Source organism: Carettochelys insculpta, chromosome 9 (genome assembly GCF_033958435.1).
Source record: "Carettochelys insculpta isolate YL-2023 chromosome 9, ASM3395843v1, whole genome shotgun sequence".
Taxonomy (NCBI): domain Eukaryota; kingdom Metazoa; phylum Chordata; order Testudines; family Carettochelyidae; genus Carettochelys; species Carettochelys insculpta.
Window position 1 is genome coordinate 58,537,353 of NC_134145.1, and position 22,600 is coordinate 58,559,952.

General features: G+C 55.3%; 1 protein-coding gene across 1 annotated transcript in view; it reads right to left on the reverse strand.

Annotated features, from left to right (window-relative positions):
• The window catches only part of QSOX1 (quiescin sulfhydryl oxidase 1), a 35,174-nt gene extending 15,346 nt beyond the window's left edge, over positions 1 to 19,828 (reverse strand). Inside the window, exons 1-2 of the mRNA XM_075002755.1 lie at positions 19,559 to 19,828; positions 12,513 to 12,613 (exon numbers count right to left, since the gene is read on the reverse strand). Of these exons, the coding sequence (XP_074858856.1) occupies positions 12,513 to 12,613; positions 19,559 to 19,808 (351 nt within the window). The 5' untranslated portion in view covers positions 19,809 to 19,828. The remainder of the gene's footprint in view (positions 1 to 12,512; positions 12,614 to 19,558) is intronic.
• Between the last annotated feature and the right edge of the window lie 2,772 nt (positions 19,829 to 22,600).

Sequence of the window (22,600 nt, forward strand, 5' to 3'; positions counted from 1 at the left end):
GGGCGGAAGAATCCCAAACATTGTTACAGGCCGGGGACCGACTGGGTCAGCAGCAGTACAATGGAAAGGGACCTAGGGGTTATGGTGGATGAAGGGCTGGGTATGAGTAAACAGTGTGCCCTTGTAGCCAAGAAAGCTAACGGCATATTGGGGTGCATTAGGAGGAGCATTTCGAGCAGATCTAGAGAAGTAGTTATTCCTCTTTATTCGGCACTGGTGAGGCCACATCTAGAATATTGTGTCCAGTTTTGGGCCCCCCCAGTATAAAAAGGATGTGGATTTGCTGGAGGAGGTTCAGCAAAGGGCAACAAAAATGATTAAGGGTCTGGAGCACATGACCTATGAGGAGAGGCTGAGGGATTTGGGCTTGTTTAGTTTACAGAAGAGAAGACTTAGAGGTGATTTGATAGCAGCCTTCAACTTCCCGAAGGGGAGCTCTAAAGAGGAGGGTGAGAAACTGTTCTCAGTGGTGTCAGGTGGCAGAACAAGGAGCAATGGTCAGAAGTTGAAGCGGGAAAGGTGTAGGTTAGATATTAGGAAAAACTTCCTCACCAGGCTGGTGGTGAAGCACTGGAATGCGTTGCCTAGAGAGGTGATGGAATCTCCATCCCTTGAGGTTTTTAAGTCCCAGCTGGACAAGGTCCTGGCTGGGATGACTTAGTTGGGGTTGATCCTGCTTGAAGCAGGGGGCTGGACTAGATGACCTCCTGAGGTCCCTTCCAGCCCTGCCATTCTATGATTCAGGGGGTCAGGCCTTGGATTAGGAGAGCTGCATTTTGTCCCCAGCAATGCCGCCAACTTGCTGGTGCTGTGGGATCCCGGAAGCTGTAACAGTGTCACATGGGGACTGGGAGCTCCTGGGCCACACTGTGCAGCTCTGCCTCCGTTTCCGCGTCTGTAAAATGACATTTGGAAAGCGCTTTGGGAAGCAGGGCTGAAGGACGCTGTACGGACGCTCAAGTTAATTACTTTCCAAAGTGAGTTCAATCCTACCTAATAATCTTTAGCGCTTACACAGCTTCTTTATCAGCAGCGCTCAAAGCATTTTACAAAGGCAACCAAGATCGTTATCCCCATTTAAAAGATGGAAAAACTGAGGCAGGGGGCAATGAAATCTCTTGACCCAGGCCACCCAGGCAGCCAGTAGCAGAACCAGGAAGAGAGCCCAGGCCTCCTAAGGGCTCAGTCCAATGCTCGATTTACTAGTTCTTCCTGATTTATAAACAGTCTCTGGGCACCCTCAGAGCAACCACTGGCACAGGTACAAAGTTTTGTATATGTATCCGCCCACTGCAAACTCAGAGGAATACCAGAGATGCAAATCTCCTCTGTTGTCTACCTGCCTCCTCAGGGCACAAACAGACCCTGCGTTTAACCTGGAAGGGCCTCTTGGCACCGCTAGCAAGGGGTGGGATGGAACAGGGGGAATTCCAGCACCAAGGTCCTTTCTCCAACCGCCCTCCAGAGGCACACCTTGCAACCTTCCCACCAGCAACCTGCAGAGTCCCAGCGGGGGGCTTTCAGTAAGTCTGTCTGCGAACCTGGCCAGCAGGGATGGAGCACAGGTGCAAAATCATTCTCGTCTGCCTCACCAACTGCCGAAACAGCCCGCTCAGCCCAGCGCCGGGGAAAGCACGTCAGCCACAGCACATGGGTCAGCTTCGCCTCTCAAGCAGGGAACAGCCACCTCCCTGGATCCCCTTGCAGGAGACGCGATTCCAGCTGGTGGCCCGGGGGACGCAGAGGTTTACATCAACCTGGCTATTGTGATCTCAGCCAGAGAACCCACCCAGCCCTGGATGAGCACCCGGAACGGGTGCTGGCTGGAATGTGGGCATGACCCCCTGCAAAGGCCAGGGCTGCTCTGGCAGGGGGCCGCCAGTCTTTGTGCTGGGTGAAGTCCTGTAGCACAGACAGCCACCCCACAGAAGGAGGGAACGGGGCATGCTCTCGGCTGTCTCCGTCGCTTGGGAAGCTGGACCAATGGGTCCCTTCCACGGCGACCCTGGCACAGACAGGTGGGCAGACCACGCCGCCCCAGAGGTTCTCCCTAGGCCGCTGGCTTCTCCAGGCTGACCCCCGGCCGGCTAGTCCCCGGCAGAGCCTTGCTATCAGCCACAAAACAGTGACGCAGAATTCACGGTCCGGAGCCAATCAGAGAGGGGTCCCCCCCTCCCACCGTCAGCATTCGCAGGTAGACCTGGCTCACCTGGGGCCCAGCGTCCATGCAGGAAGGAGGGGTGGGTCAGAACCGCTTATCGCAGGACATCAGGGTTCGAGTGTGTCCCGACCATATGGGGGGCAGAGGGGGAACCCTTCCTGGGAGGAAGACATCCCGGCACAGCATTGGGCTCCAGCCCTCTGCAGGAAGCTCTGCAGACAGGCAATACGTGGCCGTGTTACTGCCTGCCAGCACCGGGGATGCAGCCCCACCCCCGGAGACAGAGACTAGGCAGCTGCTGATGCTCCCGGTTCAGCCTGGCTGCAGGTGGGGGAAGGCTGCCATCTGCACACACCAAGGCACGGCAGCCAAATCCTCCGGTTCCGGTGCTCGGCCAGGGGGAGCATCGCCAGGCTCGAGGGCTGCCGCCCACGGGCCCTCAACGGGTGCCGGGCGGGAGAGAGTCCTGCGACCGGCAGCTGCCGACAGCTGTGCGTCGCTCAGGGAGCTGCGGCTCTGTGGGGGTCAAGGGCGGCAGCGGGGTGGCCACGAACAGGACTGTGCCGTCAGCTCAGAGGGGTGTGCCGCACAGGGGACTTCCCTCAGGCTGCTGCTTACCTGATGCACCAGGACCCCAGGCGAGCGCAGGCCCGGTACACAGCGGCAGACTGGCGGTCACCGCAACGGGCCAGGAGGACAGGCTCTAATTTTTCCAGCCGTGTGCGGAAATAATTTTGTTACATGCACCAAGGTATGTGGAAACGTGCACCATCATGGAAACACGGGCCGCTCTGCTGATCAGCTGGGCAGCCCCTGAATCTCTCCTGGCCAGCCACCCAAGGGCTCAGCGTCCCTGGAACCCTGCAGGCCAGTGGACGAGTACAGGGGGGCTGCTGGGGAGATGACCATCAGGTTCTCCTTTGGCTGCAGCCCAGGATTGCAGCCCACCTTAGCCAACCGGTGAGCTCCCAGCCCCGGGGATCATCCACCCTCCCTCTTGGCTGGCCCTTTGGGGCTCCGTGGGTCTATGCAGCCAGGCCCCAGCCCGCCCCACGGCACCTGCTGCAAAGAATAGCACGTGTTCTGTGCGCCAGGCTCATTCCTGACCAACTGGCTGATTGGCTCCAGGCCTGGGTCACTCCTGTGTTACCGCAGTTTTCCACCGCTGTAACTCTAGAGGACTCGGCCCTGCCGAAGCACACTCCCAGGGGGTTTGCTGCTAGCTGCATTCTCCTCCGCCCCGGCCCAGGCAGCTGGTGACTGGGTCAGCGGAATCTCATTTCCAATGTTTGCCAACCAGGCTGGGCTGGGAGCAGCAGCTGTTTGCAGAAGGTGTGTGTGTGTGTTTGCAGAAGGGGGGTGTGTGTGTGTGTGAGACACACACACCACTCCTCACCAATCAACGGCCTTGCAGCACGGCCACATCAACAGGTCTCCCCGGGGGTTTGGAAACCTGGCTAATGACAGGCTCAGTGCTGTGTCTTGGGCCAGGGGAGGCATTTAGCCAATCAGGTCCATTCCTGTGGCATCTGAGGTCACTGCTCCAGCTCTTGGTTCTCCCACTTCAGCGGCCAATGGAAGCCCTCAGTGTATTTGGGGAGGGGATGCCTCATGCAATGCTCCCTCTAATTTTAACATCCATGGGTGGAATAAATTTTGTTACATGCACTAAGAGATGAGTGGAGGTGCACCACCAATAGACACACACCCTGCCAGTTGTGGGCACTTTGCTAATCAGCTGGGCAGCATCTGAATCTCTCCTGGGTGGCAGCCCAAGCGCTCAGCTTACAGGGAAGACTGATCTCAGGGTGCGGAGCTGTTCTTAGGCTGAGCCCAGGACTGCAACCACCCCAGGAGCCCAGCAAATGTTTTTCCAGCCAGCCATAAAAGGGAACCCAGGGTGGATTTTCACAATCAGCCTCTTCTCCAGCCCAGCCACAGGGCTCCCCCAGCCCAAGGAGGGCAGGTGGGAGGCAGAGGTAGCCAGCTCAGATCTCCACCCTTTACAACACCTCCCACCCCAAGGGATTTGGTTGTCCTTGCAGAGGCAGACAAAACTCCCAAGCTCCGGAACAAACCAGCAGTCCTGTAGGACTTGAAAAACGAACAAAATAATTTATTAGGTGATGAGCTTCTGCCCCACGAAAGCTCATCACCTAATAAATTATTTTGTCAGTCTTTAAAGTGCTACACGCCTGCTGGCTTGTTTTGTAAGAATACAGACGAGCAAGGCTACCTCTCGGTTACTACACCCCAGAATGTTTCTTCAACCACCTCATCTCTTACTGAAATGGAAATCACAGAATAGTAACAGAGAGGAAGCCGTGCTAGTCTATACACTATCGAAACAAAGAGCAGTCAAGTAGCACTTTAAAGACTAGCAAAATAGTTTATTAGGTGAGCTTTCGTGGGACAGACCCACTTAGACTAGCACGGCTTCCTCTCTGTTTCGATTTAAATCACGTGTTTATGTGCCGATGGGCACAGAGCGTTCACCTGGAGCTGGCTTAACTGCTTCCAGGACGACTTAATTGCCCGCTTGGAATTCTTTTGTGAGGCTTCATTTGAATAACAAACAAGCCCAGCAGACAGACTCCTTCTCTTGCTGGACTTTGTCTCTTTTGAGAGGTATCTGTAAGGCCCTCTTCTTACTGTTGCTTTACTACTCAGAATTCATTAGCAGATGTAGGCTGTACAGCTGGTACACCTAAATCCTCTTCCCTGACTTGTCTACACTGTGGTTTGGTTTGCTTTCGCAGAAAATGCCGTTTTCCGGAAAAAAAAAAAAACAACCTTGCATCCATACGGGAAAGCTTGTTATTGCGGAACAACACAGCGTTTAACGCGAAACAATAACTCCACCAAAACAAACGACTTTTGCCAAGCCCTCCATTTCCCTTTCAATGCATCTGATGAAGCGGGTCTTTGCCCAAGAAAGCTTACGCTCCAAAATATCTGTTAGTCTGTAAGGTGCCACAGGACTTCTTGTTGTTGTTTTTGACGAAGCGGGTCTTTGCCCACAAAATCTTATGCTCCAAAATTTGTTAGTCTGTTACAGGGATTCCCAGCCTATGGGTCAGGACCCAAACATGGGTCACCATTAGATTTTCTAAGGGTCACTGGCTGGGTGGCTCTGAGCTGCATGTGGCTCTTAAAGGAGCCATTTGCAGCTCTGCTGCTGCTCACTCCTCTGGCTCCCAGGCCCTCCCCTTCCTTGCCTTGATGAAATGAAACTCAGTTTAACAGCCGGCAGGAGAGATCCGGCTGTTAAACCAATTCAATTGAGTCCCGTTTCAGTGCAAGATCCTGCAGGTGGGCACGCCTGTCCCACAAGTTTTCTAAACCTCTGGCAACCCTAGCTGAGAGGGGTTTAAGCTGGGGGGGCATAGGGGGGTGTTTTCGCAGGGCAGACCCTGCTCCCCTCGCCGGTTTTGAATTGCCTTGGGTCCCAAAGTCCTCCTGAATTGTCAAAATGGGTCCCCGTCTGGAAAAGGCTGGGAGCTGCCAGTCTATTAGGTGCCACGGGATTCTTGTTTTTGAAGGCAGACTAACTGGGCTCCCGCTCCGAAAACTGACTCAGTGTGTACTAAGCAGAGGTAATTATGACTTAATCAGCCTCCCTGGGAGGCAGCCCATCACTGCTCGTATTTCCAAAGCGGGCGCTCTCATGGGAACGCTCCATTTCGAAACGCTCCTGCAGCGTCAACGCTCTTTTCAGAAAGAACCGATTTCGACGCTCGACGCAAGTTGTTTCCGACAAACCTGCAGTGTGCACAGAGCCCTAGAAAGCGGCGACGGAATAATGTAGCAAAATAAAGTCGGTTTTGTTAGAATACCCGTGGGTTAAAGGTCCCAAAGCCTCTTTCCCTGTAGATTTCATCTACTCTGGCACTTTTCTTAATCCCTGACGGTGCATGGCGCATATTAACCCTCGCACATTCCTTCGCACAGGTGCCACTGTGTCCGTGAGAGATTTGCAGGAAAGTGCAACCTGCGTCTCTGGAGTGGAAGTAGGTCAAGTTGCAAAGTATAAAGTGGCTGATCCCTCATTGCAGCAACTTATTGCTTCACTCCATTGACGGGAACAACCTGGAACAGACCTTAATGTTTTCATCTACGGAAAAGGACGGGGAACTAACATCTCCACTACATTTCAAGGGTCCCCAGAGCAAGGGAGACGCAAGGGACGTCGCTGGCCTTCGAGACAGGTTTCTGCAGGTACAGGCCAAGGCATTTTAAAAACTACATTAGCTCTTTGGGGAGTAAGAACATAAGAATGGCCATACTGGGTCTGACCAAAGGTCCATCTAGCCCAGTATCCCGTCTGCCGGCAGTGGCCAGTGCCAGGTGCCCTAGAGGAGGTGAACCAAAGACAACGATCAAGCAATTTGTCTCCTGCCATCTGTCTCCAGCCTTTGACTACAGGCTAGGGGCACCATACTTTACCCTTGGCTAATAGCCATTTATGGACCTAACCTCCAAAAATTTATCAAGCTCTTTTTTAAACTCTGTTAGAGTCCTGGCCTGCACAGCCTCCTCTGGCAAGCAGTTCCACAGGTTGACTGTGCGCTGTGTGAAGAAAAATTTTCTTTTATTAGTTTTGAACCTGCTACCCATTAATTTCATTTGGTGTCCTCTAGTTCTTATATTATGGGAACAAGTAAATACCTTTTCTGTATTCACTTTCTCCGCACCACTCATGATTTTATATACCTCTATCATATCGCCCCTCAATCGCCTCTTTTCCAGACTGAAAAGTCGCAGTCTCTCTAGCCTCTCCTCATATGGGACCCGTTCCAAACCCTTAATCATTTTAGTTGCCCTTTTCTGAACCTTTTCTAACGCCAGTATATCTGTGATCGTACCAGACAAGCTAGCCTAGGAGAGGTGGGATTGCTAAATAATTTAAGCCTAACTCCTCATGATCTTGTGATAGAACTGTCAAATTTCAGGGTGTTTTTAATCACCCACTGCTGAAACATCAGAGCGGTGGGGAGCAGGATGAAATCCTGAGCAGGAGATGAGCAGATGTGGGAGTGAAAACTCCTGAATTGCCTACCCAGCACATGTAGGAGTGGGCAACTCGAATTACCACAGGCTCACTTCCTGGGGAAGGACGGGGGGAGTTCAAACATCAAGAGGCCGGTCTACAAAACAGAATATCTATATGGATATCGGCCACACTCATAATCTCTGATCTCCTGAAATTGGCGCTGCTGCGAACCGTTGCACTGAAATCCGACTCGCCACGTGGCTGGGGAACAAAGGGAAGTGAGGTGGTCAAATTTCATCCAATCAGGAGTGCGCATGGGTGCGGGGAGGGAGACGGCTCGAGGCCCCTAGACTCTTCCGATGCCCCCACACTACTGCACCAGGGCCTGGGAAGTGACATTCAGTCTGGTTGTACCCTGGGGTTTATGAGCACTGGGAAAATGCAGGGCTGTCCTTAGGATTTACAGTGCTCTAGGCAGCACTATTAAACCGGCGCACCTACGCCAACCACAGCCGCGGGCATGGGGATGATTTTTTAGAGATGAGATTTTATAGCGTGTCGCTGGAGATTAATGCAATGTTTTAAAAACACATTTGAAACCAAGGCCCCGTCAACTGACGCAGGAAATTCAGGAAAACCGACCGACAAACGCCCCGTTAAATGGCTTTACCCTCACTTGAAAGGCTCTTTCACAGGGTCTGCTACCAGCTCTGGTGGGGTCTGGCACTCTTAAGTAAACTCGATCCTCTCCCAGGGAAGTAGAGCCGCAGAACAAGGATAAGAAGAGCCCCATGGCAGACATTAAGATACAGCAGTGCCCCGAATTTCCTGCTACCCTATGCAACTGAATAGCCTGCGTATGGGTGAGGAAATGAGTTGAGTTGTAAAGCACGTTAACAAACGCATCTGAATAGTAACAGAGAGGTCACTGTGTTAGTCTGTGTTCTCACAAAGCAAACCAGCCGTCACGCTGCACTTTAAAGACTAACAAAATAATTTATTAGGTAATGAGCTTTCGTGGGACAGCCCCACTTCTCCAGATCTGTCCTATCTCCAGACCAGTTAATGTTATATCTCCAGATCGGAAGAAGTGGGTCTGCCCCACAAAAGCTCCCCACCTACTAAATTATTTTGTTAGTCTTTAAAGTGCTACAGGAGTGCTGCTTTGTTTTAACACCTTTGAATTAACAAGATTTCAAACACCACTCAGCACCTGGAGAAGGGCCAACCTGACCTTGCTAAGGTTCACGTTAGTTTATAACAAGGCTCTGTTCAACCAGAGGTGTAGCCATTTAATCTGTAGCTTCACAAACAGCCAGCAGTCCCGCGGCACCTCAGGGTAGGTGTACCCGGCAAAGTTATTTCAAAATAACCATCCTAGCGGCTACACGACGCAAACGCTATTTCAAAATAATTTGAAAAAAATTGAGATAAATAATTTGAAATAATAAACTGAAATAATTTTAAAAAATAATTTGAAATAATTGAAGTAATGAAAAATATTTGAAATGAAAGAACAACAGCGGTTGCCTTCTTTCGAAATTGGCAAACCTCATTACTCTCTAAGGAATAGCGCCCCCTCGGAAATAGGTATTTCGAAATAGGTGCTATTAAGACAGGGAATAGACCCACTTTCAAAATAAGCCATTGTGTGCCCAATGGCTCGATTGCGAAAGAGGCTCGACTGCGTGTAAGCGCTGTATTCCTACGCAGCTAAGTGACATTTCAAAACGCTTTTCTGTGGGTAGCAACGTTATTTCCAAAGAAGCTATTTCAGAATAGCTCTTCGAGAATAGCTTATTTCCAAATAAAACGGCTGTGACCCTTAGAGACCAACGCATTTATTAGGTTAGCTTTCGGGTTTCTACACCTGTTCATTCCCCCTTCAGAAAATAACTTTTTGTAAGGGAGCAAGAGGAAGGCCAGGCAAGGCAGGGGTTAAAGAGGGCCTCTTTGCTCAATTCGTACCACCCCGGTTCACCTGCAGCCAGTGTTAGGTTTGGAGGGGTTATAAAAGAGAAGAAGGTAGTCCAGCTAGGGGCTCACCAGCCAAGAGGCAGGAGCTGGCTCTGGTGCATGCAGGGCCTGAGTTAGAGCTGTTACCAGGTCGGCGGTTGGAGGAAGGGGCCTCTGAACCTTTCCCCAGGCGGCGGGTGGGAAGGGAGAACCCCAGAAAACCAACCCCCTGCAGAGGGGAAGCTAGAGTCTTGGGGCAATGCTCCAAACTAAAACTACAGGCTTTAAGGGGGGATTGCAGACCTACACCCCAGGTCTCCAGGCTCCACAAGGGGCCGATCCATTAGGCCATCCTGCCATCGGGGGAACCACTTACACCTTTTTTCTGGCGGGAAAAAAAAAAGCATCCACACTGTTGGCCTGGACTAACGCAGCATTTAACTCGACACACGAATGCCGCCAAAACAAACGACTTTTGCCGGACCCCTTTCAAGTTCGAAACTGACACCGTGCGCTGCGCGGAGGTAATGACGACTTAATTGGCCGCTGGGGAAACATCCAGCCACTGCTCTTATGTTGAAATTGGCCTCGAGAGGGAAAGCTCCATTTCGAAATGCTCTGGCAGCCCGACCGCCCTTCTCAGAAAGAACTCGCTTGGACGTCAAAAGAAGCGGTTTCTGGAAAACCCTGCCACGTGGGCATCGCCTTGGGCTGAAGCAGTGGGTCTTACCCACAAAAGCTCACAACCTAATAAATTTGTTAGCTTCTGAGGTGCTAGAGGATGGCTTGTTATTTCTCAGGCCGGGAATATTCTTCAACTTCCTTTGGCTAAGCTAAATACTGAGCAGTGTTTGAATGCCATCTTTCACCACTTATCCTCCCAGCGTAGCTAAAACCACACAGCCTGGCTTCCCTGCCAGACAGGGGAGGCTTTTACAGCAGGAAGAGCAGCGCGTGTGAAAGAGCCTGCTGGGTTAAAAACCACCTGTGTCTTGTCTCCAGCAGGGTTTTATAGCCGGGGGCAGGGGGGAGCATCCCCGGGCCCTTGCGAGTCCACAATAAAAAAAATCTCCCGTAGCTCCTTGGCTGGCAAAGCCACCCAGATTCTGGTCCAGCTGTAACTTCAGCCAGCTGACTGCCCCTCCGCTCCAGCGAACAGCCAGGTGTGTATGTTCTAGCGCAGCCATTGAGGTCTGCTGACAGGAACAAGGGTTGGGGGTGAGGGACGACGACGAGGGGGCAGTTACACTGGGGACCAGCATTTCAAAGGGGCCTGGAACTCCAGCCACCACCGCCCTTGGAGCGCCAAGCCCCTTTGACATGATACAGCGGCTCTGCTCCAGCTGCACATGGCTGTAAACGAGTACATGGGGGGGGAAGCAGCAACACAGTCCGGGTGGCACTGAGGGCTGAATGCCGTAGGCCCCGCCCCTTCCACAGAAAGCCCCGCCCCTTGCCATATGCCCCGCCCCATCTGGGATGCAGAACCAGGCCCCCCTGCCTGTGGCAGCCATCAGCCCCACTGCCGCCATTCATAAAGTGGAGATACAACCAAGAACCAACTTCAGGGACTGTCAGCCCTGGAGCCTGGGATCCTGTTCATTAACTAGCAATAAATTAGCTCCAGTTACAGCTCAGCCAGAGCAAGCTCAGCAGCTAGCGCAGAAAGTAACAGACACAGAGTGCCCATAAAATTCTCCCAGCTTCAAATACTCCGAAGAGACCCGGGAAACACACTGATCTTTGCTGAGGACTCGCTGTTACCCTCTCTTCAAAGGGCTTGGTGAGAACAGCAGGAAATGCCAGTGCAGGAGGCATTTGAAATGGCCACATGCTGCAGTCCCCTTTGCTTAAGACCAAAGGCACTCGCCCGCCGAGCTGGAATGGGTTCAGGCACTGAGCGTCCCCGGTCCTTGGGAACAGAACACAGCCAGGACACGTGGCGTGCCAGGGTGACAGGAGGAGTCTTGCGGACGCAGTCGACCAGACTGACTTCGCTCTCCCTTACCACGCTCCCAGAGACGGCTCAGTACAGGGACTCCGCAACAGAAGTGCAAGGAAGAAAAATCACAGGGGACCTTTCCCTACCCTGCTGTCCTTTTCCAGCCCTGCGGATAAGCCACCGTGTCAATAATAATTATTAACAGCCAAGCTTTGCATTTGAACTCGGCGGCGCTTCCCGGTGACGGGATTTCGCCACCTGCTAGCGAGGCACCTCGGAGGCTTTAGCAGCCTTGTTTACGTTGGACCGGTTTTTGTTTGCATAAGGAAATAGTTAAATGAGCCGTATTTACACAATTTCTGCTGGGCGCGGGACCAAGGGGCGGGGTTGCTGTTTGACTGCCAATAGCTACAGGACTGCGCAGGATGGGATGCTCTAAAAGCACTTATCAGATGGGAGCAAGTTATAACACATGGAGATGCACATCTCAGAGCGGGAAGGGACCTTGGGAGGTCACTGAATCCAGACGCCTGCCATCTGAGCAGGAACAAGCACCGTCCCCTTCCCTGCACCTTCCTATTTGCCCCAGATCTCTAAATGGCCCCCTGAAGGATTGAACTCACAACCCTGGGTTTAGCAGGCCAATGCTCAAACCACTGAACTCTCCCTGCAGCAGCCTGGGGAAGAGACACCAAAGTGAAGGCCTGGCCCTTCTCACGAGAGCAGAGGGGTTAAACTCCAGCCTCCTGGCCACCGACCTCTGGGCCTCGCTGCGTTCTGCCAGCCCAGGTCCCTAGGGCCATCTCGCTTGGCTAGAATAGTCCTAGATGCCTGACAAAGGCTGCTGTGTATGCGCGACACTCCAGAGGTGGCTGCACTTCAGGGCTGGGGGAAGCGATTCCCACCTGCTGCCCCGCGGGTCTATGGGGCGCGATACAGGATGAGCTGACAGAGAGGAAGAGGCAGGACGTGATAAGTGGCTCTCCTGCGTAGTCAGCGCCCCAGGACCCATCACGGGCAGGAGCCCTGGGCTCCGTGCAAGGCTCAGGGCAGTGAGCAGCAAACCAGGGACAAAAGCCAGCGGGGCTGCCCGTTCAGGAGGGCATCACCGCCTCGAAACACCCCAGCCAGGCTACCCTGGCAGTGCCGCTGCTGCAGACACAGGGCTCTTTCTCCCCAGGGCACAGCGCAGCAGACCGGACCCCAAACCAGCGCAGCTGCTCCAGGCGCCGTATGGTCGACGCTGCTGCTCAGACCCACACCAAACCATGGGCTGGAGATGGGCCCACAGGAGAACCGGTCAGAAGCCTACTGGGGAACCGGCCCCCCAAGGCGTCCCAGGGTGCAGCCCCGCTGCCATTCAAAGCCCTGCCTCAGCAGGTAGTTTAGAGCCTGGAGAATACTGGCTACGGACCCACCCCCATCCCAGCTCCGCTCCCGTACCCCCGCGCTCACTTTACCTTCATCGTCGGGTAGCCGGTGATGCCGAATTTCTTGCAGACCTCCTGGTTGGCCGCCTCGGCACAATCAATGCCGCCCAGGCTCACCGCGGGGCGCCATGCTGGAAAGATAGACGGACCTCACATTAGCAGTCCTGTGCCCCCCTCCCGGTCACGCCACTCTGCCCTTCCAACAGGCGCAGCCCCTGGGGCAGAGCTCACTCCAAACTCCAGGGGCTGCCGTTCCCCAGAGCCCGGCCCAGCTTCACTGGGCACAGAGAGACGCCCCGGCCAGGCCAGCCACAGACAGTGAGGCAGGAACTACTTGGACATTGGAAAGGTTGGGAAGGTCCAGGTTGAACATTAGGAAAACTTTTTCACTAGGAGGGTGGTGAAGCATTGGGATGTTCTACCCAGGGAAGTAGTGGAGTCTCCATCCCTGGAGGCGTTTAAGTCTCGCCTCTACAAAGCCCTGGCAGGGCTGATCTGATGGGTTTGGTCCTGCTTAGAGCAGGGGGCTGGACTTGATGGCTTTTTTAGGGCTCTTCCAGCTCCATTGTTCTATGATTCTGTGACATGCTGGACCAGGGCTAAGTCAGAAGTTCCTGTTATACCCTCCGTACCAAGATTACGCAGGAGCAGGTTCTGCTTATGCCTCGCCGTCCAGACTTCCAGCACTACCTGCCTTCCCCTCGTGACCAAAACCTTCCCCTTTCCATCGGGAAGAAATGCATTATGGATACGCCGGCCCCCACCAGGCTCTGCTTTTCACGTGGTTCCATGGCCGGGAGCCGAACCCTGTCCTCCTCCTCCGCAGAGCGACACGGCCCTGCTCGTCCGTCCCAAAGCTCTCTGCAGTCCCGTGAGCCGCCACTGAAATGCGGCTGGCTCTGGGCTACAGCCCGGCAGCCATTCAGCAGGGCCCATTAAGCGCTCCCCGACAGCGCAGCACAGGCAGTCAAGTCAGGCCACTTGATTGATGCCGCACGAAGAACGCGCCAGCAAATGCTGTCGGGGGGCAGTATTTTGACAGAGGCTGATAATGCTCAGAGCTGGGGGCTGGTCAGGAGACCGGGGCTCAAGCCCTGAAAGCGCTTGTGCAGGGGAAGGGCTGGGGAGGTGGCCCAGGACCCGTGCGTCCATCTAGCAGTCCAGTGAAACAAGCACCACGTTGAGGCGGTGCTGAAGGGCCCCCCGAGAAAGTCACCCACACCACTACCTGCAGCTCCTGCCCTTTGCCTGGGAGGGGTCACCTCAGAGGGCAGCCCCCCGGGGAGGGCTGCAGGGCATGGAAGGGTTGACAAGAGGCGGGTACTACCCATTGCACGGCCATGCACTGAGGGAGCTGAGATCTGAGCAATTCGAGCCGCGCTCAGCCCCGCACAACCCCTGGCCGCCGCCACACACGCTGGGCCCCCTCACCCCAGCCCCCAGCCAGAGCCCGCTGCCCACATACGCAGCTTCCCAGAGCTCCCGGCTTCCCCCTAAAAGCAGCTAGACCCGCTCTGCAGAGACAGGAACCCCCCCCGGCCGCCGCAGCGCACTCATGGCTCTCATCTACGGGCCAGGCGCCAGGCTGGGAGGACTGGGCCCTTTTGTTCAGAAGAGCTCACCCCCCGCCGCCACCTCATGCCAGGCACAACCGGGACCCGGCCCCTCGCAGCGGCAAGCTGAGCCGAGCCTCCTGGGAGGATAACAGCTCCAGCCGGGTGCCAGGAGTAGAGCCGGGCAGGAATCCAAGGCAGAGCTGTTAATCCCTCTTCCATAAACAGCCTCTCTGGCAGCAGCTATGAGGCCAGAACTCTAGCCCTCCCCACCTGCGGGCACAGAGGTCCCTGCCTCCCCCCAGCGCCCACCAAGTCTGGCCTCGCTCCGAAAGACCAGCTCCAGGGGCCCACCCCACCCAGCGGCTCCCTCCCTGCCTCGGGTTCCCCCCACCACCGCGCAGCAAACAGCCCCTGCCCCGTTTGTTTGAACGGAGCCTCTTGGCTCGGAAACGAGCCTGCGTTCACCTCCGGAGAGCCCTGGGGATTCGGGAGAAAACGACGACGCTCGGCTAGAAAAATGCACCTCCCCCCCCGGGCCCTGAAAACTCCTGATTCAGCTCTTCTGAGCCAGAAGCGGCAGCCAGGCCCCTGCAGGCATCTCTGAACGCCACAGCCCACCCCAACCAGGGACGTGGAGTCACTCCCGACCCAGGCGGCAATTCCCCCAGGCGGTGCGGGAAAGGGGTGCGACAGAGGGGGCCAGGAGCAGGGAGGGACACGGTGACACCTAGTAGCTGTTCTTCTGTGGCTACGTAAGCTCGCGTGGCTGGGAACAGGCAGGGGCAGCGTGTTACCGGTGTGCAGGACGGGCAGCCGCTAGCACAGGTCACACCGTACTGTTGATTGAGCCAGCCCCATAAGAGAACCTTGTGCTGCAGCACCTGGGGATGGGGAGGGTTGGAGGTCAAGTCCCCCAGTATAGTCCCGCCCTCAAACCACCACATAAACCCCATTTGCAGGGCTCAGTTTGAGTGGCAGCTCTGCGGCTTACTGTCTGAGCAAGCCCCGCTGGGCATCTGAGGACAGATGACAGTGCTCCAAAAGGTGCATGCTCCCTGCCGAGACGGACAACCACGGGCTCCCTGCTGCAGGCCATTGTCCAGGCACTCAGAGCCGGCGAGCTCTTGGTAATTGGTTCTCAAAGGTCCAGCGGTAACAGCACCAGAATGGGCCTCGGGGCCGGGGTGGGAGGAATACCAGTACTGCCCTTCTCACCCCAGTAACATGACTGGGGAGGCGAAGGGGGCAAATGCCCCTGGGCTTGGCGGCCCACAGGTGTCAGGGAACGGCGGGGAACACCCAGCACCAGAGTACAGGAGGTGATTGCCCTTTGCCTCGCCCCTTCCACTCCTGGCCCCTCCCCTTCCAGGCCTGGAGCCCAGCTCCCCCTCCCACCTTTCCCTGGGGTCCTGCTGCCTGCCTGCCTCTGAGCCTGTGCCACTGACTCAGTTTGACCCCCTTGGTCAAGCTGCAACGACCACGAGCTCCCAAACATCTACACCAAGGCAGAGCAACGCTACAACACCCTGCTCTTCCAGTTACACCAGTGCTGGGCTCTCCCTGCTGACTTGCATCACGTTCTCCTGTTCCCCTGCTGGGGTGCAGATCTGCCAGGGCTCTGATGTCCTGGGACGGGCTTAGGACACGAGGCACAGAATGACTCCCCCCCCGAGCAGGGCAGCAAAAAAGCCATGCCAGCAGCACGTAAAGCAATAAACGATGCACAGCAGGTGATCGGGGCCCTGCTCACCTAACTCAAGAACAAGGGGACAATCAAAACTTAAAGGCAGAAAAACTAAAACTGGACAGAGGGAATCACGTTAAAACACAATTCACCCATGATCCGAGGCCAGGTGCTTAGCAGGGACTCAGAAAATGCCTGGACCAGCAGTTCAGCATGTTTGTTAGGATAACATCTGCAAAGAGGTTTTAGGACACTGGTTTTAACAGTAATCGAGTTGACAGGGCATCTGGGGGCAGGTGCCTGGCATGGGGTGAGGGTACAGCTATGACTACTCGGCTACTTCAGACAGGAAAAGTTAGAAAGCCCATAAACTCTCCGGCCTCAAGGTGTGTATCAGCTATTGCCCGGTGGAAGCTAAAGTTCCCACGTGGGCAGAGTATTCCATAGCGCCCATTTAGGAGATAGCTAAATGCACAGGTCCCCAGCCACTGATTGGCAGCACCTTGGTCCCTCTTCTCCTGGGGAACAGCTGTCAATCTCAGCTTGCCGTGCAGCAGTTTGGGATGGGGAGATGACAGGTAACCAAAACTCTTCCCCATGTGGCACTCTGGGTGAGGTCTGCTGAGGCACCAATGGGATGCCGGCACCCAACGGCCCCCTTCATGCCCATGGAAAATCTCCCCCAAACTGGACTGGAGCTCCGAGGTGGCTGGGTGCAAGGAAAGAGGAGCGTGAGTTTCCCTGCGCAGCTGAGAAACCACACGCAGGAGAACCCCTCCCCCCCTTCCACCCAGGCAAGGTCTCTGGGAACAAACGCTCCATCATGTTTTCACACGACAGCCCAAGCTGGCTTTGGCAAGCTGGGCTCTTCCCCGCTCCAGGAGGTTTCACTTGAAAGATCAGCATTTACCCAATTACATTCATGGAGCTTTTCCAAGCCTGCTTCATGGCCTTCTGCAGCCATCAGCAAGCGGAGACCAAATTTTCTAGCGTCCCGAGTTTAAACACAGCCTCTCCTGCCAGAAGTGAAACGAGGGGGGAAAAATTGCAACGCCAAGCAAATCCAGCCTGGGGCTGCGTGGGTGAGAGACTGGAGGACAACAATGCTTATCAGCACTGAAAACACGCTGCCCATGGCCAGCCCCGGTGCGCTCCACCTCCAGCTGCATGAGCTGGGTTCTGCCAGCACACATCAGCGGGGAGGGAAATGTGGGTTTTGAAGAGCCTGCTGGGAACATGTCGGCAGGAGGCTCCAGCTACTCACCCTCCGCACAGCGTACGTGCGACAGCACAAACATCCTGGGGGACGGAGAGCTCGGTGGTTTGAGCACTGGCCTGCTAAACCCCAGGGCTGTGAGCTCAATCCCTGAGGAGGCCGTTTAGGGACTGGGGCAAATAGATGTCAGGGGTGGCACTTGGCCCTGCCAAGAGGGCAGGGGACTGGACTAGATGGCCTCCCGAGGTCCCTTCCAGCTGTCGGAGATGTGTATCTCCAATTACATCTTACATCTATCCTGCTGGCAAAGCGCCAAATATGGACTTCTGGGCCAACAAGAGGCCAGGGGCGTACTGCATCTACAGAGCCAATAAGCCCAAGGCCAGGAGGGACAGGGGCGATCATCTCCTCTGGTCTGTATAACTCAGGCCACCAGCGCCCAGCTCCTCACAGGTCACCAGCTGTCATCACTAAGCGTGTTCCTGTGCAGAGGGCTGAAGGGCTGTGAACTCACCCCAGGGCTCCAATCAGCAGCTTCCTCCTCTTAGCTCCAAGTATTGGACCAGCAGCTGCAGCCTGGGCTGAGACACACTGCTGGGCCCAGCCCAGCCCGCGGGGGTCCAGGCACGCATGGCCACTGTGTGCGCAAAGTTCATGACCCTTCACTTCTGTTAGTTCGCGGCCCTGGGCGTTTCACTTTGCAGGTGTCTTTTCTCGAGCAACCTCTGGAAGGCTCGGGTGGGGGGGGGGGTGCAGGGAATGACAGCAAAGGTCCCTGAAAGGATCTGAGGTGAACCAGATGCTGGAAGCTCAAGAGCATCAGAGACAAATGACTGGCTGACAGCATCACACCACAACCTGGGCCCACAGCACACCACTCTGGGTAAGCCCAGACCCCAGGCAAGCTCTGCTGCACATGGCCCACCCTAGCTCTCCCTGGTGGTGGAGCTGGAGAGGGCAGTGATAAGCTGGAACGAACTCTGAGCCGGGGATGCTGTTATCATGGTCAAGCTACAGTGGAGGCAACCCATGGATCAGAGGCCTGGCCCTAGTGTGTGTCAGTGAGTTGCTGGGTGATCCTGAGCATCACACATCCTCTGACGGGTTCACCCTTCTATGAGCAGGGAACAATGCCTCCCTTCGACAAATAAGGAGTGTTAGAAGCCAGATCCCTGATGGCTTATAATGGACTCTGAGCTCCCCAGATGGGAGTGAAGGATTGTCTGGCTATGGCACGTTCTCCCCAGACCCTTCAGGACGATGCACATGGGAAGTGCTAAAAAGACCTTCGAGGGGACGAAAGGGATCTCTTAGCTCCCTCCTGGACTGGACTATGTCACATCAGTGGCCAGAATCAGGGCACAGCACCAAAAAATACGTGTGAGCGTGAAACAACGCTCTGCCAGCCAGTCAACGCGAACCTCTGGCTGTAATCGCCTCAGCAAGGCGGCAGTGTTTACTGCACAGGTATGGGGCTTCTACTCACAACTCTGCCACTGATCCACTAGGGAACCTTGAGCAAGACCCTTAGCCACTGTGATGCAGCTTCTTGATCTGTGCAAGGAGGATAATTATACTTACCTGACTCACAGCAGCTGCCAAGATTCAGTGCTGGGAAAACTCTGAAGGCACAAGCCCAAACCTTCCTACTACCTCAGGTGCTAAGCATGGCCCTGCCAAGCAGGTATTTTCATGGGAGACCTCTGAGGAAATGAAGGTGCTGGAGGAAGCAACGTGAGGGGCTCCCCCACTTCTTTCTGAGTCAATCCTGAGCCAGCCATGGCCCAGCGACATCCAACCGGCTGCCTGAGCTCTTACCACCTGGGGGACACCGGGTGCCTCCCATGACCCTGCCTGTTTCCAACCGTGCAACTTTCTCCACTTCCTTCCCCCAACTGCCACTTGGCACCACCCCCCATCTCCAAACAGCCGCCACGTCCAGCCAGCCGTGCTGCCATCGCCGCCACCTGGGTGGACAATTCCTGAACACGAGAATGTGCCCTGGGATGCCCCCGCGGGGGCAAGTGCTCAGCCCACCTGCTCCCCGCCGGGGGCGGGGGCAATCCCCAGGCATGCGGGGGGCACCAATTCACACAGAGCCACCATGGTGACAGGCGCTGGCCCAGCCTATGCCCCAGGGCAGGGACTCAGCCTCTGATCTGCCAGGCTCCAGGCGAGGTGGGGGAGTCCAACACAGGCCCATTGCCCAGGGCAAAGAACCAGCGGGAGCCCCTCCGAACCCCCCTTTCTCCAGTAGCTCCCAGTCTGCTCCGGCGCTGCAGGGGGTCAGACCAACCCCCCCAGCAGCTGGTGGCGCAGAGGGGGTCGGAGTTGCCCCAAAGTGTGAAAAACCACCAGCCTCCGCCCCGGCCGCGGCTGCTGCGCGGCAGCGAAGCAGGAAGGGGCCCGGCGGGCGGCTCTGCCAGCAACTTTGGGGAAGTTGTTCTCCGGGCGGCTCAGCCCGGGCGGCCGAACCCCCCCGCCCCCACGGGGCTGCCCCGGCCCTGGCGGGGGCGGCCAGAAAGGGGCCCGAGAATGCAGAACAGGAGCGAGAAAAGGGGTGTCCCGGGCGGGGGGCGCGGCAGGGAAAGGCCCGGGGGGGGCGGGGGCCCGCACTCACCCTGCACGTCGGCAGCCAGCGCCCGCCACGTGGGGGCGAAGCGGATGCAGTGGCCGCACCAGGAGGCGTAGAACTCCAGCAGCCAGGCGCTGGGCGAGTGCAGGACGCGGCGCTCCAGCGTGTCCGCCTGCAGCCGCGCCAGCGGGTCGGCGGGCAAGTAGAGGCCGCCGCCGCCGCGCTGCGCCCCGGCCAGGGCGGCGGCCAGCAGCAGGAGCAGCGGGGCGGGCGGGGGGCAGCGCGGCCTCGCCATCGTCCGCCGGCGGCGGCTGAACTCCGCACCCGGGGCTGCCGCTGGGGGGAGGAGCCGCGGGCGGGGCGGGGCCGGCCGGGCGCCTCCCCTTCCTTCTGTCCGACCGCCGCCACTGCGCCCTGGGAGGCGGGACCCGGCCCCCCGCCCCGGGACAACAGCGGCCGCGCCCCTGGGAAACGACCCCTCTTCCCCGCGAGCCTGGGGCTGCCCCTGCGCTCCTCGCTCCGGGCAGGCAGGCGGGCACCAGCCCCGGCGCCGGCGCTTGGGCTCCCGTTGTGCCCAGCCTGGGCAAAGGTGGGCCCCGGAGCCCGCCTGTACCTGCAGCAGGGCCGGAGCAGCTGCCTCGCCCGGCCCTGGGGCAGAGGGGCGACGCTTCGCCCCACCGCAGTGAAAAGGAGCCGCTGTACAGCGGAGGGGGCCCAGGGCCAGTCACTCTGACCATCACCGGAGCAGGTGCCAGACACGCACCCAAAAATAAACAGGTGTGATAAGGCGACATACACCCGTGGGCCAACCTACAGCGTCCTAGATCCACACGTGCCAGAGGCCGGCCCCAGGCCACGACCCTTGACAGACAGCCCGCATTTGAATTATCTGCAAGAACACAACACAAATCAAGGGGGTCCAGGCGCCTGCAGTGGCGTGGGACAAAAATCACCAGCAGGTCGCTTTTCAGACAACTTACTGGCGTGCAGAGTGGGCTCAGGTTCTCTCCTCAAGCATTTTGCTGCAGCCCTGACATGAGAACTGTACTTGAAAGAAAAGCAGTGGAAAATTCTCAGCTGAGTCCTTGGGTATGTTCCCACTAGCCAGCTTTTCGCGTCAACACAGCCCTGTTGCTAAAAGTGACCACAAAATACTTCCGTCCCAGCGTGGCTTTTGCTTGGCGGATAGGAAAGCACTTCTGCAAAACTTTGTCATTGGGGAGGGAGGGTGTTACACACCCCCTGAACAACAAATGTTTAGCTGATCAAGTTCAGCTGTAGCCATAGGCTCAGTCCTCTTCAGGTGGGCTCAGTCCACAGGGGTCTGGGCCCCTTTGAGGCCCCTAGGCGTAAGAAAAGTAAAAGAACAAAATAAGGTTCCAAAAAAGAGAGAGAACCTGAATTTGCATCTGACAAAGCGCGTCTTTGCCCACCAACATCTGTTTGTCTATAAGGTGCCGCAGGACTTCTTGTTGAATTTAAAAATGTTTTTCTAGCCCTCTTCTGTGCAGATGCATTAATTATGGAGGGAGAAAGCTAGCTTTTGTGCAACGTCACAGTTGCTATTAAGCATGGCACACCCCTATAAATGCTCTTGTTCCAGAGTCGAACAGTAATTGTTCTTTACCTGCTTCAACATGTTGAAGTTGTAAAACTTACCAAATGCTAAAACATGAACAGGGGGTCTAAGTTTGAGGCCAAGGCCAAATGGCCCTCCTGCCCTGCCCCTCCCCCCATTGGCCCTGGTCCCCAGGACTTGGGTTTTAAGGAAAATATCAAACATGATAAAATCACAATGGGCAACACTGAATCAGGCTGCAGTATTCATTGTGTTAGTGTAAATAACTCCAATCTCAGGTGTACAAGATGAAGGGTTGTCCAGGAGCTAGGATAGTTGACCTACAGCTAGGGAGACCTCCCAGTCAAATCTTGTTCAACTACAGGCTTCTTGCTTGATCTTGTGTGGGTTATTTAATCTCTTGGTGCCTCCGTTCCACTTCCGCACAATGGGGATAACCAGCGCTGTTCAGTCTCACCAGGGTGCCGTGAGGATAAATACATTAAAGACTGTGAGGTACCCAGATGTTACAGGGATGGGAGCCAAAGCTCTTACTTCTGCTGCAAAAAAATATTCAGCCACAAACATGAGACAGCACTAGCTCTGTGGTAGAAAAACTTTGGGACAAAAGTGTGACATCTCTGGAAACGAGGGGCATTTGAGAGGCCTGCCAAGACAGAAGGTAATTTTATCTTAAAAGCTCAGAATTAAAATAGATTTTAAACACTAGCCCTATTACCCAAGACTAAAGAAGGAAGTTCAACTTAAAAATAGATAGGACCTACCTAGTTATTCTAGGACAGTATTTTTGTTCAGGGCATTTGACTTGTTTAAGGACAGCCACAGCATGGAAATATACATGAAATTAGTGGTCACAGGCATCTTTCTGTGCCCCAGGTAATCTTTATTTTTCCATTCTGGTAGAAACCACTAAACCCACATTTAGGCTGCAATATAGAAACAGACTCAAACATAGATCCTGCATGAGCCATCCATCCCTGGGGAATCAATTCCATGCCCCATATTTATTCTTCCACCTTGCTGGAAAAAAAAATTCTCCATGGTTGTCACCTGCAATGGAAATTGGCCAGTTTACACCAGCAGAAAATGTGACTCTCAAATATCTCACTGAGGGATATTTTTCCCTTGTGCCACCATGACACTGCTGGCCTTTGCACTCTGTATATTAGACTCTCATGCAGTCCAGCTGCCTTTTAGCACAATGCTCAGTGAAATTGTCTATTAGCACCCCCCATCCAGATGCAAAACTTAATGGGCAATTAAAAAAACATGGAAAAGTCAAAGCACTCAGAGTGCCAGTGACAAATGGAACTAGGTAGTGACAGTTTTGAATTTAGAACCACTGAACAAGACATCACGGCCTGAGTGTCTAACCTGCTTATCCATACATGTCTATCTAAAGTGATAGCCCCTCCCTGGCTTTTAGAAGCTCATTGACTGCTTGGCCAATGCCTAGCATTTGCCCTTCCCTATCTTTCCAGGGGTGGGCACTGGGGAGCAATTCAACA